The 14,863-nt window shown below is 48.4% G+C and overlaps 1 protein-coding gene across 1 annotated transcript in view; it reads right to left on the reverse strand.

Annotated features, from left to right (window-relative positions):
• Positions 1-3,025: 3,025 nt before the first annotated feature.
• Positions 3,026-14,863, reverse strand: part of LOC147111560 (unconventional myosin-XVI-like) — a 350,938-nt gene continuing 339,100 nt past the window's right edge. The window contains exon 11 of the mRNA XM_085999902.1: positions 3,026-3,184. Coding sequence (XP_085856028.1) covers positions 3,026-3,184 — 159 coding nt within the window. The remainder of the gene's footprint in view (positions 3,185-14,863) is intronic.

Raw genomic sequence — 14,863 nt, forward strand, 5'->3', positions numbered from 1 at the left:
CAATTAGCACTGTGGTATGCCTCGCACCCACAACTCACAAATCGTACACACTGGCAGATTTTCAACCATGACAGCCACATCACCCAAACATACTGCAGGACACTCACTGACACACTTCCCTCTTTCTTGCAGGAGATGGTGGCGCATAACAGGAGCCAGCAGGAAAGAACTGGAGGAGGACAAATGCACCAGTATGTTTTAACCCCCATGGAGGAGACAGTGCTGGCCATCATGGGAAGGGGCATTGCTGAGGCTGGAAGGATCGATGATGAGGGTATCTGCATACCTAATCCTCCTTATCTCATCCCACTTTGCCTTCATCAATCAATCTCTTTTGATTCAGAAGCTGCTTTTGGTGTAAACACGCACTTCTTACTTTCTCATCTCCCCTCACCACGACCCAAACTTTGTCTCTTTTTCATTTCAGATACACAAGAACTGGAGCCTTCCCAGTCAGAGGAGGAAGAGGAAGAAGACAGAGAAGATGAAAAGACACCATCACTCGCTGTTACTCTCTCAGCCACCAACTCAGAGACTGAAACTGTATGTATTTTAGAGGCTAGGATAGAGGACGAATCTGCACATAGTGAGACATCGGGCACAGGTGCATAGGTGCCAGGGCAGGAGGGAAAGGATAGCATGGGTGCCAGCTCGCCAGAGGCCCACTAGTTCTGCTGCATGGGAGTCAAATAAGGACATCGATGGGCCAGACTACAGAAGAAGGCTGATGGGTGCACCCAACCAAATGCTTGGTGCACTGGAAACCCTGCTGGCAAGCCTGCACAAAATGTCAAAGGAGCATAGAGGAGTCCAGCTCCAACTTGGCACAGGGATTTGCGCAGAGCTTGGAGCCCATCCTTCCCAACATGCAACAGGTGGTCACCTCCATCAGCACACCTGTGGAACCCACCATGATACAGCGACTGATGGCCGAAGTCACAGCTTCCATTGCAGCACCAACAGCTTCCATCAAAGGTCTGAGTGTGTGTGGTTTCCTGACTGGAGTCATGAATGTCATGAGGGGATTACCCTTGCCACCCAGTAGCCAGCATTTGACTTGCCGTGGTGGTTCAAATAAAGAGGACTTCCGCAGAATGAAGGAATCGTGACTGCTGCCAGGATAACATGAATTCACCTGCATGATATGCTGCCTGTGGTTGCACACCAGCTGCACTTTGAGGGAGTGGAATCCCTTTTGTTTCTTGAAAATGGCCCTGTTCATATGAGGAGCATGCAAAGCAATGTGCATGCAGTCAATGGCACCCTGCACCATAACAAAGCCTGCAATCCAGGCAAACCCTCGTGCTCGCTCTGGTTGCTTGTCTCTGGCAAGAGGGAATGAGATGAAACTGTCTCTGTGTATAGAGAGACTCCATGAGCTCCCTCATGCAGCAGTGCATTTCAAACTCCGAGATGTTGCTTATATCTCCAGCAGCAGCCTGAAAGGAGTCAGACGGAAATAAATTAAGAGTCACCTTGAAAGTCACAGCGCTGCCCTTGCCCTGCTAAGAGGCTGCAGTTGTGGCTGCAGCAGTTGGCAAATTTCATTCACGGCTTCTTTGAAGTGAAGACATCTCATGCATTGGTCCTTGCTGAAGTTGAGGTAAGAGAATTGCTCCCTGAAGACCTTCGGCAGATATGGCCTGCTGCTGAGAGTCCTTCTCCCACTCTTCCTCCTCCCTCTTTTAGCAGCTTGTCCTGCTTTGCGTGGCCTCTCTTCAATTTTACCAGTCATGCTCAATTACCAGAGGAAGGCCTACCAGACCACCCATGTCTGGAAGCAACTTGTTTCAGCACAAGATTTTAATTGAACAGAAAATTACTTCAGATCCAGCCTGACCACTCTCTGTAGACTATTCAAACTTTAGCCAAGTATAGGAAACCTCCAAAAACACATACAATTGCACCAGCAGTCAGAAGAAATAATCCAGCAACTAACCTGTAAGTAGTTCATGATCCCTTTAAATTCCGATGATGGGTGGTCCTTCATTCCATTTAACTTTGTGTTCAGCTGTACAAGGTTAAGACATGGCATTGACTGGAGTGTAGAGTTGGAAAATGGCAGTGCTGACTTCAAATCAGTGTTGCACACCCATTTGCATCATCATCTCACTGCTCTGCATCATACCAGTGGTTGTTAGGTGCGTGCACGCAAATCCCTTTACCAAGATGGCGTCCTGTGCACTAAAAAACGGGTGCTACAGTCTAATTTAGCTCCCACTACATCATACTAGCACACATTCCTGTTTGCTCCATGGTAAAGTCTCCTTGTAAGATGAAGCTATGTAAAATACAGGCGGCTACAATAACCTTGGACCTGTACCTCAGCACTCTATCAATTGGTTCAGGTATTTGAACCTTTGCTTCAAGATGTCATTGACATCTCAACCAAAACCCTTGTATCAGCCTGCGCTTCATTATATTGCTCTTCTCAAGTTCGTTAATGGAGCAAGTAACCATGGATGCAGGGGCCAACCTTGGTTCCATAGCAGCCATCCATCCAGTTTTCTTGGCCCTTCCAATAATGGTGGAACTGTGTATTGACATCAAATAAAAGAATCATGGTAACTGCCAGGATAGCAAACATTTAGCATTCATCATTGAGTAACTGTGCACACAGACCAACTGCTCATTGATGGGGTATACCCCCTTTCTATTCACAACAGAAAAGGCTTTGGGACTAGGGATCCATATGGTCACATGCATGCTGTTAATAATGCCCTGTATTTTAGGGAACCCAGCCAGACAGTAAAAGTGCAGGATGCTCTTGTGTTGCTGCATGTTTTCCATAGGGATGTTCATGAAGTAAGAGATATGGCCAAACAAGATATCTGTGATCTGCATGGTACAACTGTGCAGTGCAGGTTGGGTGATTTGGTAGAAATCTCCTGCTGTTGATTGAACAATCCCGAGCATGAAAGTTTAAGCTGAGGTCACCTTGAACGTGACTGACAGAACAGTTCCTCTTGTCGAAGTGGTGTGCAGGTCTGGCTACAGCAGTGTGCTACATTAGGTGACAGCCTGTTTAGGGCAGCATAATCATTGTATACAGGTCTGACATGTCCAGGTACGAATGCCTGGGCCTCTGTTCAAAGCTGTTGTCATAAGGACGGGTCCTCGTTAATCTGCTGAGATGCAAGTGCAGCTGTCTGGTATGTGTCCTGTGATCCTCCTCCTCCAGAACCTGCAAATGCAGAGCGATGGCCAGAGGATACCCATAGCTTCTCTTAAAACAGCACACAATGACTGTTGCCTGGGGAAACAGACACTGAAAGAAATATAAATGCAGCTTTAAGAAGCTGCGAGTAAATCTGCAACTAGTTTCACTAACTTGCTTTCTCCCACCACAGCAATATAACACAGAGACCGTGAATGACAAACAAACCTACACAGAAATCTGAAAAACAGAAATACACCTTTAGTAGCAAGGACCCAACTGATGGGAAGAGGCATCCCATTCAGTGTTATTTTACATGGGCACTGAGCATCTGGAGCGCTGTTAGGCACTCTAAATACATTAGGGGGAAAACCTCTATTTAAGTAGAAACCAAGGTCTTAATGAGCCCAGTGAACCATGTATGTAGAAGCTATTGGCCCAGAAATTAGTGTCCCAACACGCAAGTAAGCACCGTGTACTCACGTGTGGGACCGATGGAATTGCCGGTTTTCTGCATGCACAGCGCATGCGCGGGAAACCGGCATTTCCGATCCTCTGAACAAAGGGGTTCAGAGGTCGAACGCGTGCGCACAGGAGTCTGCGCGTGCGCGTTGAACTTTATTTTTTTTCCAGGTTTGCCCGTGCGTGAAGGCCTCCACTTTTTACACTTTAAAAAAGCAGACGTAAGGACTTAATTTTAAAAGGTAAGTGGTCTATTAATTAAAATTAGAATTTTTTTTCCACAGGTTTATTATTTTTAAAGACTTTACAGTAAGGTAAGTGTATTTTTAGCCCTGATTTTTTATAAAATTATTTTTTTTTTTAATTTAAATTGTTTAAAATAGTTATTTAAAGTTATTTATAGTTCATTTAAATAGTGTGATGTTTTTTAAAATTTTATTTAATGTTTAAGTACTGTTTTGGGCGCCCGGAGTTTTCATGAGTTTGACAGTTCTTACTGTCAAACTCATGAATGAACTCTTGCATCCTCCGATTGGTTGCCCAGTGATCCCAGCCGACGCATCACACTAAGTACGCCGCTGGATCATGCAATCACAGCGCGCCGGGAGCTGAACCGGGCCACAGACAGGAAATCCACGCAGGCCCAGGCTTCAACTGCCAGCGCGCTAGGTAAGTGTAGGTCGGGGGCTTGCACCCACGGGAAGCCCCCGACACGAATTTCTGGGCCATTAGTGCCACAGGCACTTACGGGTCACATTATCATGTGCAATGTGCATTGGGCACTTTGAAGGTCTCAGTGCTCCATAATGTGGGGAGCTTGCACACAATGCCCAGCAGCATTACAGCACCGGAGATAGTTATTATCATCTCCACACTATTGTAGACATGGATTGCACTGGCAGTACACAGGTACTGAACCCTACAAACCACAATGCATTCAGGCACACATAAACTGAAGCATATAGTTTAATCCTCAAGGATAAACACACTTTATCATACACTGGCTCACATATACATGCCCGCACACAGCATACAGTGACATGCACATGATGGAGCTTCACATAGCTAAACATATGTGTTCATGTGCCTGTATCCAACAGGAGACAAGTACACGTTAAGCTCCACGCCAATGCTTGGAAGGGCTCACTGGTACATGGAGACCCAAAGAAATGTACAATATAAGGTAGTATGCGAAACAACAACAGAAAATGCTGGAAACACACAGCAGGCCAGGCAGCATCTGTGGAGAGAGAAACAGAGTTAACGTTTCAGGTCGATGACCCTTCATCAGAACTGGAAAAAGTTGGAGAAGTAACAGATATTTAAGCAAGTGTGGGGCAGGGAAAGGGGAATATCTGTTACTTCTCCAGCTTTTTCCAGTTCTGACGAAGGGTCATCGACCTGAAACGTTAACTCTGTTTCTCTCTCCACAGGTGCTGCCTGACCTGCTGAGTATTTCCAGCATTTTCTGTTGTTGTTTCAGATTTCCAGCATCTGCAGTATTTTGTTATTGTAAGGTAGTATGCGGCCTTACATGGAAACATGGAGTAACACACAGCCATTAAGAACACAAACTGTCATACGTGCAGTAATCTTACATGAACACATGCTATGTACCAAATATGTACACAAAACAAACTCACAGAGCAAAGCCAAGCATACTCACCAACACATGTACACGCTACCAAATCACGTAACACGATAGTGCAATTCTATCATGGGAAGAACAATGTTTAGCTATCTATTACAAGACCAAATGCCACACTTTACAGTGCAAAAAGTGATTATGAATAAAACCAGAAGTAAACAAATTAAAGAACAAAAGAGCTGAGACAGGGACAGCGAGAGTGGTTTCAGGCACTCAGTATAAGGCTGGAGTGTTATTTCTTCATAATTCTTTTTCTGTTCTATGTGCAATTCCCTTTTATTTTCTGCTCCCAGTTAACACACGGGTTTGATGTTTTTGCTTCACCTTCATATTCTGACCATTTGAGTGCTTGTCCCTTTCAAGTACACTATTGAAATTTCAACTCAGTAGATTTTAAAAGGTTGAGCCTGAGACAAAAAGATTCAGTACAATGAAACAGGCTCTCGGAAGTTTAAGTTCAGAGAACAGCCTGGATCTAAGCAGCTTCTACTGTTTTTCACTAAAATAGTAACCATACACTAAAGGGGTTGACAATGACCCAGTCTTCTCAACCCTATTAAGGATATTCATCCGAGCCATTCATTTAATGCCAAAGCGGATTAGAAAAGTGTGATATTCTGAATATTCAATATTCCTGTCATGTGGGTGATGGAAATAGAAATGTCTGCCTTGCTAAGCCTGCATGGGCTAAAAGTTGGATATGGCCAGAAAACAGACAATGTCATAGCCCAACGATGTTTAGCTGCCCCGGGTCAAAATGGTCTAGGTAGCACACAAAATTAGTGCTCAGTCCTTATTAACACGATTATAGTGCTGGTCTCAGCGCTAAAACCGCTGCTCATTGGCTTACCACTCAACATGTTGGCCAACATCAGGTCCACTCTAATTCCCAGTCATGTTTGGCACAGGCTTTATTCAGTACTTAAAGGGGAGGTGCGTTGATCATAATCATAATAATAATAATCAACTTTATTGTCATTGTTAGTGCACAAGTGCAGTACAACGAAATGTAGGCTTGCGGCTCCCGAGAGTGTACATTTAGATTAAGACATTTAAACATTCAACATTCATTTGGCTTGTAATACATTAACATAAAACATAATAAAGTGCATTGGCAGATGTGCAGGCTTTAGAGTTTATTTGTGGAGTTCAGTAGGATGACAGCCCTGGGAAAGAAGCTGTTCCTAAATCTGGTCGTTCGGGTGCGAATGCATCTGTAGCGTCTCCCAGATGGCAGGGGGGCGAACAGACTGTGGCTGGGGTGGGTAGGGTCTTTGATGATGGTCCGTGACCTCCGTAAACAGCGTTTCTGGTATATGTGCTCTATGGTCGGTAGCTGGGTGCCGGTAATGCGTTGGGCAGTTTTGACTACCCACTGCAGGGCTTTCCAGTCATAGTAGCTACAGCTGCCATACCATACTGTGATACAGTTTGTCTGGATGCTCTCTATTGTGCAGTGGTAAAAGTTAGAGAGGATCAGGGGTGACAGGTTACATCCCTTCAGCCTCCTTAGGAAATATAGGTGCTGCTGGGCCTTCTTCACCAGAGAGGAGGTATTGAGGGACCAGGAGAGGTCTTCTGTGATGTGGACTCTGAGGAACTTAAAGCTGTCCACCCTTTCCACCACAGCCCCATGGATGTGGATGGGGGTGTGACTTCCGCCTTTAGACTTCCTGAAGTCCACAATGATTGACCTCATTGTCAATCCAGTTCCAACTCCACCTGGAAGCAGACGCTACTAGAAGCATAACCTCAGCACAGGGAGAGAGCGAGAAGAATCTCAGACATGGCTCTGGAGGCACTGGTGGTGGTTGTGTTGAGGAGGCGGGCTGTCTTCTTCCCACAAGGCGGTAGGAAGCCCTTGCCCCATACATCCAGAAGGCTGTGACAGGAGATAGCCAACTATGTGACGACCAGCACTGTGGTCCCCAGGTCGTCGATCCAGTGCCGCAAGAAGTTTAATGACCTCACATGGCAGGTCAAGGTGAGTGAAGGCTTCAATAATTGCCATATCCCACCTCCTGCACCACAGCCTCAATGCACCACACCCCCATCACTCACCTACCAACAATCTTTACCTATCACCACTCATACCTCACAATTATAGCTTCACTTCACCCTCACAACCTTACCACTGCTGCAACACTCAAACCCACATCTCACACCTTCCACACACTGACATCTATTCAACTATGGCAGGCACATCACCCAAATAAATTACACCACACTCACTCACACACTTCCCTTTCTTTCTTTTACAGGCCAAGGTGGCGCATAATCGCCGGGAGCAGTGGCAGACAGGCAGGGGCAAGCTGCCATCTCAGCCAACTGGAGGAGTGAGTGATCAAAATCATTGGGGGGGCAAGTCATGGAAGCCGTGGCAACCGGAGAGGTTGAAGCCCTTGGAGACAACAATGTTATGCTCATTCCCAATCCTTCTTCTCACATCCCACTTCCCCCCTGGTACCAACGACATAGGTAAAAAGAGGGATGAGGTCCTGCATCAAGAATTTAGGGAGCTAGGTAACAGATTAAAGGGCAGGACCTCAAAGGGTGTAATCTCTGGATTACTCCCAGTGCCACGTGCTAGTAAGTATAGGAATGGGAGGATAGAGCAGATGAATGCGTGGCTAAAGAGTTGGTGTAGGGGGGAGGGTTTTACTTTCCTGGATCACTGGGCCTGCTTCTGGGAAAGGTGGGACTTGTACAAGTCGGACGGGTTGCACCTGAACCAGAGCGGGACAAATATCCTTGCGGGGAGGTTTGCTAGCACTGTCGGGGGGGGTTTAAACTAACTTGGCAGGGGGATGGGATACAGAGGGAAGCTGAAATAGGGGGGGATGTGCTGCCAATTATGGAGGAAAAAACAAGTCAGCTTGGTAGACAGGGCAAATATATAAGGGCAAGGCTGGATGGCATCTATTTTAATGCAAGGAGTCTTGCAAATAAGGTGGATGAACTGAAGGTGTTGATAAACACATGGGAGTATGATATTGTTGCTATCACGGAGACATGGTTGAGGGAGGGGCAAGACTGGCAGCTCAATATTCCGGGGTACAGAATCTTCAGGCGAGACAGAGGGGGAGGTATAAGAGGAGGGGGTGTCGCAATATTAATTAAGGAGTCAATTACTGCAGTAAGGAGGGATGATATATTAGCAGGGTCCTCTAATGAGGCCATATGGGTGGAGCTTAAAAACAAAAAGGGGGCAAGCACTTTGCTGGGAGTGTACTATAGGCCTCCAAACAGTCAGGGGGAAATAGAGGAACAGATATGTAGGCAAATCTCAGAGAAATGTGCAAATAATAGGGTAATAATAATGGGGGATTTCAACTTCCCCAATATTAACTGGGATAGTCAGAGTGTGAAAGGCACAGAGGGTGTAGAATTCTTAAAGTGCATCCAGGAGAGCTTTTTGAGCCAGCATGTAGAAAGTCCTACAAGAGAGGGGGCGGTACTGGACCTAATTCTAGGGAATGTGGCCGGCCAAGTGGAAAAAGTGCTAGTAGGTGAGCACTTTGGTGATAGTGACCATAATATGGTAAGATTTAAGGTGGTCATGGAAAAGGACAGGGATGGGCCGGAAATAAAGGTTCTAAATTGGGGGAAGGCCGATTTTAATAGGATAAGGCAGGATCTGGCCAAAATGGACTGGGATCAGCTACTTGTAGGAAAATCCGCATCGGAGCAATGGGAGGCTTTCAGAAGGGAGATTGAGATCATACAAGGGCAACATGTTCCCATAAATGTCAAGAGTGGTTCCAAAAACCACAGGGAACCGTGGATGTCAGGGGATATACGGGAATGGATTAGGAAAAAAAGGAGGGCTTTTGGTAGATACAAAAGGCTAAAGACGGAGGAAGCCCTAGAGGAGTACAAAAAGTGCAGGGGGATACTTAAAAAAGAAATTAGGAGATCAAGGAGGGGCCATGAAATAACACTGGCGAGCAAAATAAAGGAAAATCCGAAGATGTTTTATAAGTATATTAAGGGTAAAAGGATAACTAGGGAAAAAATAGGGCCCATTAGGGACAAAAGTGGCAATCTGTGTGTGGAGCCGGAAGATGTAGGAGGGGTTCTAAATGAATTTTTTGCATCTGTTTTCACTATGGAGAAGGACGATGTAGACATAGAAATAGGGCGGGGGGACTGTGATATGCTCGAGCATATTAACATCGAGAGGGAGGAGGTATTGGCGGTTTTAGCTGGCCTAAAAATGGATAAATCCCCAGGCCCGGATGAAATGTACCCCAGGCTGCTGTGTGAGGCAAAGGAGGAGATTGCGGGGGCTCTAACACATATATTCAGGACCTCTCTGGCCACAGGGGATGTGCCAGAGGACTGGAGAACCGCTAATGTAGTACCATTATTCAAGAAGGGTAGTAGGGAAAAACCGGGGAACTACAGGCCAGTGAGCCTAACATCAGTGGTAGGAAAATTACTGGAAAAAATCCTGAGGGACAAAATTTGTCTCCACTTGGAGAGGCAAGGATTAATCAGGGATAGTCAACATGGCTTTGTCAAGGGAAGATCATGTCTGACTAATTTGATTGAATTTTTTGAGGGGGTGACTAGGTGTGTGGATGAGGGTAACGCAGTGGATGTGGTATACATGGATTTCAGTAAGGCCTTCGATAAAGTCCCGCACAGGAGACTGGTCAAGAAGGTAAGAGCCCATGGAATCCAGGGTGCCTTGGCACATTGGATACAAAACTGGCTTAGTGGCAGAAGGCAGAGGGTGATGGTCGAAGGTTGTTTTTGTGACTGGAAACCTGTGGCCAGTGGGGTACCACAGGGATCGGTGCTGGGTCCCTTGCTGTTTGTGGTCTACATTAATGACTTGGATATGAATGTAAAGGGTATGATCAGTAAATTCGCGGATGATACTAAAATTGGTAGGGTGGTAAATAGCGAGGAGGGTAGCCTCAGTCTGCAGAACGATATAGATGGGTTGGTCAGATGGGCGGAACAGTGGCAAATGGAATTTAACCCGGAAAAGTGCGAGGTGATGCACTTTGGGGGGTCTAACAAGGCAAGGGAATACACAATGAAGGGAAAGACCCTAGGCAAGACGGAGGGTCAGAGGGATCTGGGTGTGCAGGTACACAGATCCCTGAAGGCGGCGGAACAGGTGGATAAGGTGGTAAAAAAGGCATATGGGATACTTGCCTTCATTAGCCGAGGCATAGAATATAAGAGCAAGGAGGTTATGATGGAGCTGTATAAAACACTGGTTAGGCCACAGCTGGAATACTGTGTGCAGTTCTGGTCGCCACACTACAGGAAAGATGTGATCGCGTTAGAGAGGGTGCAGAGGAGGTTCACCAGGATGTTACCAGGGCTGGAGCGCTTCAGCTATGAAGAGAGACTGGGCAGATTGGGTTTGTTTTCCTTGGAGCAGAGGAGGCTGAGGGGGGACATGATTGAGGTGTACAAAATTGTGAGGGGCATAGATAGGATGGATGCTGAGGAGCTTTTCCCCTTAGTAGAGGGGTCAATAACTAGGGGGCATAGATTCAAGGTAAAGGGCGGGAGGTTTAGAGGGGATTTGAGAAAGAACTTTTTCACCCAGAGGGTGGTTGGAGTCTGGAACTCACTGCCTGAAAGGGTTGTGGAGGCAGAAACCCTCACAACATTTAAGAAGCATTTGGATGAGCATTTGAAATGCCATAGCATACAAGGCTACGGGCCAAATGCTGAAATATGGGATTAGATTAGACAGGGCTTGATGGCCGGCATGGACACGATGGGCCGAAGGGCCTCTATCCGTGCTGTATTACTCTATGACTCTATGACTCTATCCCACAATCTCTTCTCACTTTCAAGCTGTTGATGGTGTGTAGATGCATATCTTGCTTCCCCCCACTCCCCTCACCATAACCCGGCTCTTGTGCCGTTCTGCTTTCAGATAATCAAGAACAAGCAGCCGCAGAGCCTGTCCCTGAGGCGATGGAGGAAAGTGCGGGGGGAAGAAGAAGAAGACACAGCGTCATTGCATCTGTCACTCGCAGACACCGGCTCAGAAACTAGCACTGCGCGGAATTTAGAGGGTAGTGTAGCAGCGGGATCTGCACAGGGTGAGGCACCGGGCATGAGTGGGCTGCAGCAAGGCCAGGGGAAAGGGTAGCTCAGAGACCAGCTCCCCAGTGGGCGAGTTCGTGCACGTGTTCTGCTGCACAGGACTGAGATGAGGACCTCGATGGGGCGGTCTTCAGAAGAAGGGTGATGGGCATGTACATCAAATTGATAATGCAATGGCAAGCCTGCCAGAGAGCCTCTTGGCAATGTCAAGGAGCATGGAAGAGTCCGCCTCCAACAGGTTGGAAATGATGGACAACTCGAGGAGAGACCATGTCGACCCAGACAAGTTGTGTGTGTGATGGGCGATGTCGTGGCTGCCACTGCAGCACAAGCAGAAGCGACCCAACGGTCCTGCAGTCTCAGCTTGCTGCCACCCAAGCTCAGGCTGCTACCATCATGGCTGGGTTTTCCACTGTCGACTGGGGTTTGCAGGGTGTTGCAGTAGCCCAGCAGTCTGTGCTCCAATAGATTGCTAGGAATGCTGAGACGCCACCCCGGGGGAGTGGCAGTGGGTCAGTGGAGCAGGACCCTGCTGTCCTCTCGCAGGATGACAGCATTCCTGTTCCCACCACTGTCACTCTGCCATTGGTCTTGCTGCTTTTGTCTGCCAGCCAGCCCAGACTGCTGCCGCCCATGTCAAGGTGATGCAGTCTACAGCCAGGCCTTCTAGGACCAGAGCTGCTCGAGGTCATCCTGCAAGGCCATCTGAAGTCTCCTCCAAGCCATGCTGCAGCCACTGGGGGAACACTTCATAGGAGCACTAGATCTGGAAAGGGTACCTGAACGACAGCCATTAAGGGATTGCACAAGGGTGGTTAGTTGATATTTTATGTGTAAATTGATTATTGATAAATTTAATAATTTTGTTTGGAATCTTTTGTGGTGGCTCTCATTTCAGTGTTGTGCCCAGGAGGACGCTGTGATATTCCGTGATAGAAGGATGGTATGATGGGGATGTGGTAAGCAATGGGATTTGGGGTTTCATTTATTGGAATCGGACTCTAATGAGGCATTCACGGACAGCTCGTCCAGAAGGGGGATTGGCTGCCTGCCTCTTCCCATCCTCCTTGTCCTCTTCCTCCTTCTCTTCCTCCTGCTCTTCCACTTCCTCTTCCTCCTCCTCTCCCTCGTGCTCCTTCTGAAGTAGTGTCACAATCCCTGGTGGCAATTGCTGCGCCCTCAGATGGCCTAGTTATGAAGTAATCAGCAGACCACCACAAAATGGGACACCTGCTCTGCTGAGTACCGGAGGGTTCCTCCTGAGCAGTCAAGGCAGTGGAACCGTTGCTTCAGCAGCCCAGCCCAGTGGTCTGCTCGATGATGTTCCTGGTGGTAGCATGGCTCTCATTATAGGAGTGCTGGGCACGAGTGTTGGGGTTGCGGAGGGGAGTCATCAGCCAGGTGCAGAGTGGGTAGCCCTTGTCTCTGAGCAGCCACCCTTGAGTTTGCTGTGGTGGCTGGATGAGTGCTGGCTGCTGCCAGGATAGCGGGCATTGATCATCAGGAAACGCTGGGTGTGGTCGCACAACAACTGCACATTAAATGAGTGGTAGCCTTTGCAGTTATGGAAGATCTCAGGATTGTTATGCGACACATGCAAAGCCACGTGGGTGCAGTCAATGGCGCCCTGAATCATGGGGATGCCCACTATCCTGGCAAGCAACATGTGCGCTCATCCTACTTCTCTCTGCTCAGAGAGAAGAAAACGTAATCCCTTCTCCTGGTGTAGAGAGCCTCTGTGCCCTCCCGGATGCAGCAATGGATGGCGAACTGTGAGATGTTAGCTATGTCTCCTGCTGCAGACTGGAAGGATCTTCTGGCGGAAGAATTGAGGGCCACAGTGACCTTGAGGGCCACTGGGAGAGCTGTGGTCACCCTGCTCTCAGACTGCAGGTCTGGAAACAGAAGGTGGCAGAGTTCTGTGACCACCATCTTGGTGAAGCGGAGCCTCCCAATACACTACTCCTCGCTTAAGTGAATATAAGAGAAGTGATTCTCGGAAGGCCCTAGGTGGGAAAGGCCTCCTGTTCAGAGCCCTCCTGGCCTGCCTCCTTTTCCTCCTCCCTCTGCGCGCATCTTCTCCTCTTATTTGCTGCCTGATGCGCTATCAATTACTGAGAAAGACTGGAAGTTAAGAGAGTAACAAACAGGCTTTTATTAGCTAAAGAACGAAGGCATGCCTCTAGTGGTCGACCGGTCCTGAATGCCTGGGGAACTGCAGAGCAGCCGCCTTTATACCAGGGCATATGGGTGGAGCCAGGGGCGGAGCCAGCTGAGGCATGCACAGACAGGTACAACAATGGGCAAGAGTGAACAACAGTGAAGTGAACAACAGTGAACAACAGTGGAGTGAACAACAGTGGTTTACCACATTCACCCCTTGCTTAAAAAATGAGTCCGACGGGGTGAAGTGTATTAAAAGTTCGTATAATTAAGTCTTTCTGGGGGTCTTGTATGCCGTCGTGATCGTCGTGGCGACGGCTGAGGTGGTGCAGCTTCCGACGCCGAGTCCCGCGTGGGCCGGAGCACTGGCGTGTCGTCCTCATGGGTGTTGAGTTGGTTGGTGATCAATGACGGGTCACGGGGCCACGGCGTGCCGTCTACAGGGGTTAGGTATGGGTCCGTTGCCGCCGGTGCATTGTGGGTAGCGGTGAAGGGCAATGGTAGTGGGTAGTGGGTGATGTTGGTTTCAGGGGCCCCTGAGGGTGCGAGGTCTCGTATGGAGACTGTGTCCTCCCGCCCGTCCGGGTACGCAACGTAGGCATACTGAGGGTTGGCATGGAGGAGGTTGACCCTCTCAACCAGGGGGGCCGTTTTATGGGTCCTCACGTGCTTCCGAAGTAGGACGGGCCCTGGAGACATCAGCCATGGTGGTAGCGAGGTCCCCGATGTGGACTTCCTAGGGAAGACGAACATTTTTTCGTGAGGGGTGGCGTTAGTGGCAGTACAGAGCAGTGACCGAATGGAGTGGAGCGCATCGGGGAGGACATCCTGCCAGCGGGAGGTTGGAAGGCCCTTAGATTTTAAGGCTAGCAGGGCGGCCTTCCAAACTGTCGCGTTCTCTCTTTCTACCTGTCCGTTCCCCCGGGGTTGTAGCTGGTGGTCCTGCTCGTGGCAATACCTCTCACAAGCAGGTACTGGCGGAGTTCGTCGCTCATAAACGATGAGCCCCGGTCGCTATGGATATAGCTGGGGAAACCGAACAAGGCGAAGAGGTCGTTCAGGCATTTAATGACCGTAGCACTGGTCATGTCTTGGCAGGGGATGGCAAACGGAAAACGGGAGTACTCGTCGATGATAGTGAGGAAGTACGCGTTGCAGTCAGAGGAGGGGAGGGGCCCTTTAAAATCGACGCTCAGGCGCTCAAAGGGGCGAGTGGCTTTTATCAGGTGTGCTCTGTCTGGCCTATAAAAGTGCGGTTTGCACTCGGCACAGACTTGGCAGTTCCTGGTCATGGTCCTGACCTCCTCGATGGAGTAAGGCAGGTTGCGGGCCTTGATGAAATGGAAGAACCT

The sequence above is a fragment of the Somniosus microcephalus genome, chromosome 10, assembly GCF_052327205.1.
Source record: "Somniosus microcephalus isolate GS21.2 chromosome 10, FLI_Smic_1.0, whole genome shotgun sequence".
NCBI classification, from domain to species: Eukaryota; Metazoa; Chordata; class Chondrichthyes; order Squaliformes; family Somniosidae; genus Somniosus; species Somniosus microcephalus.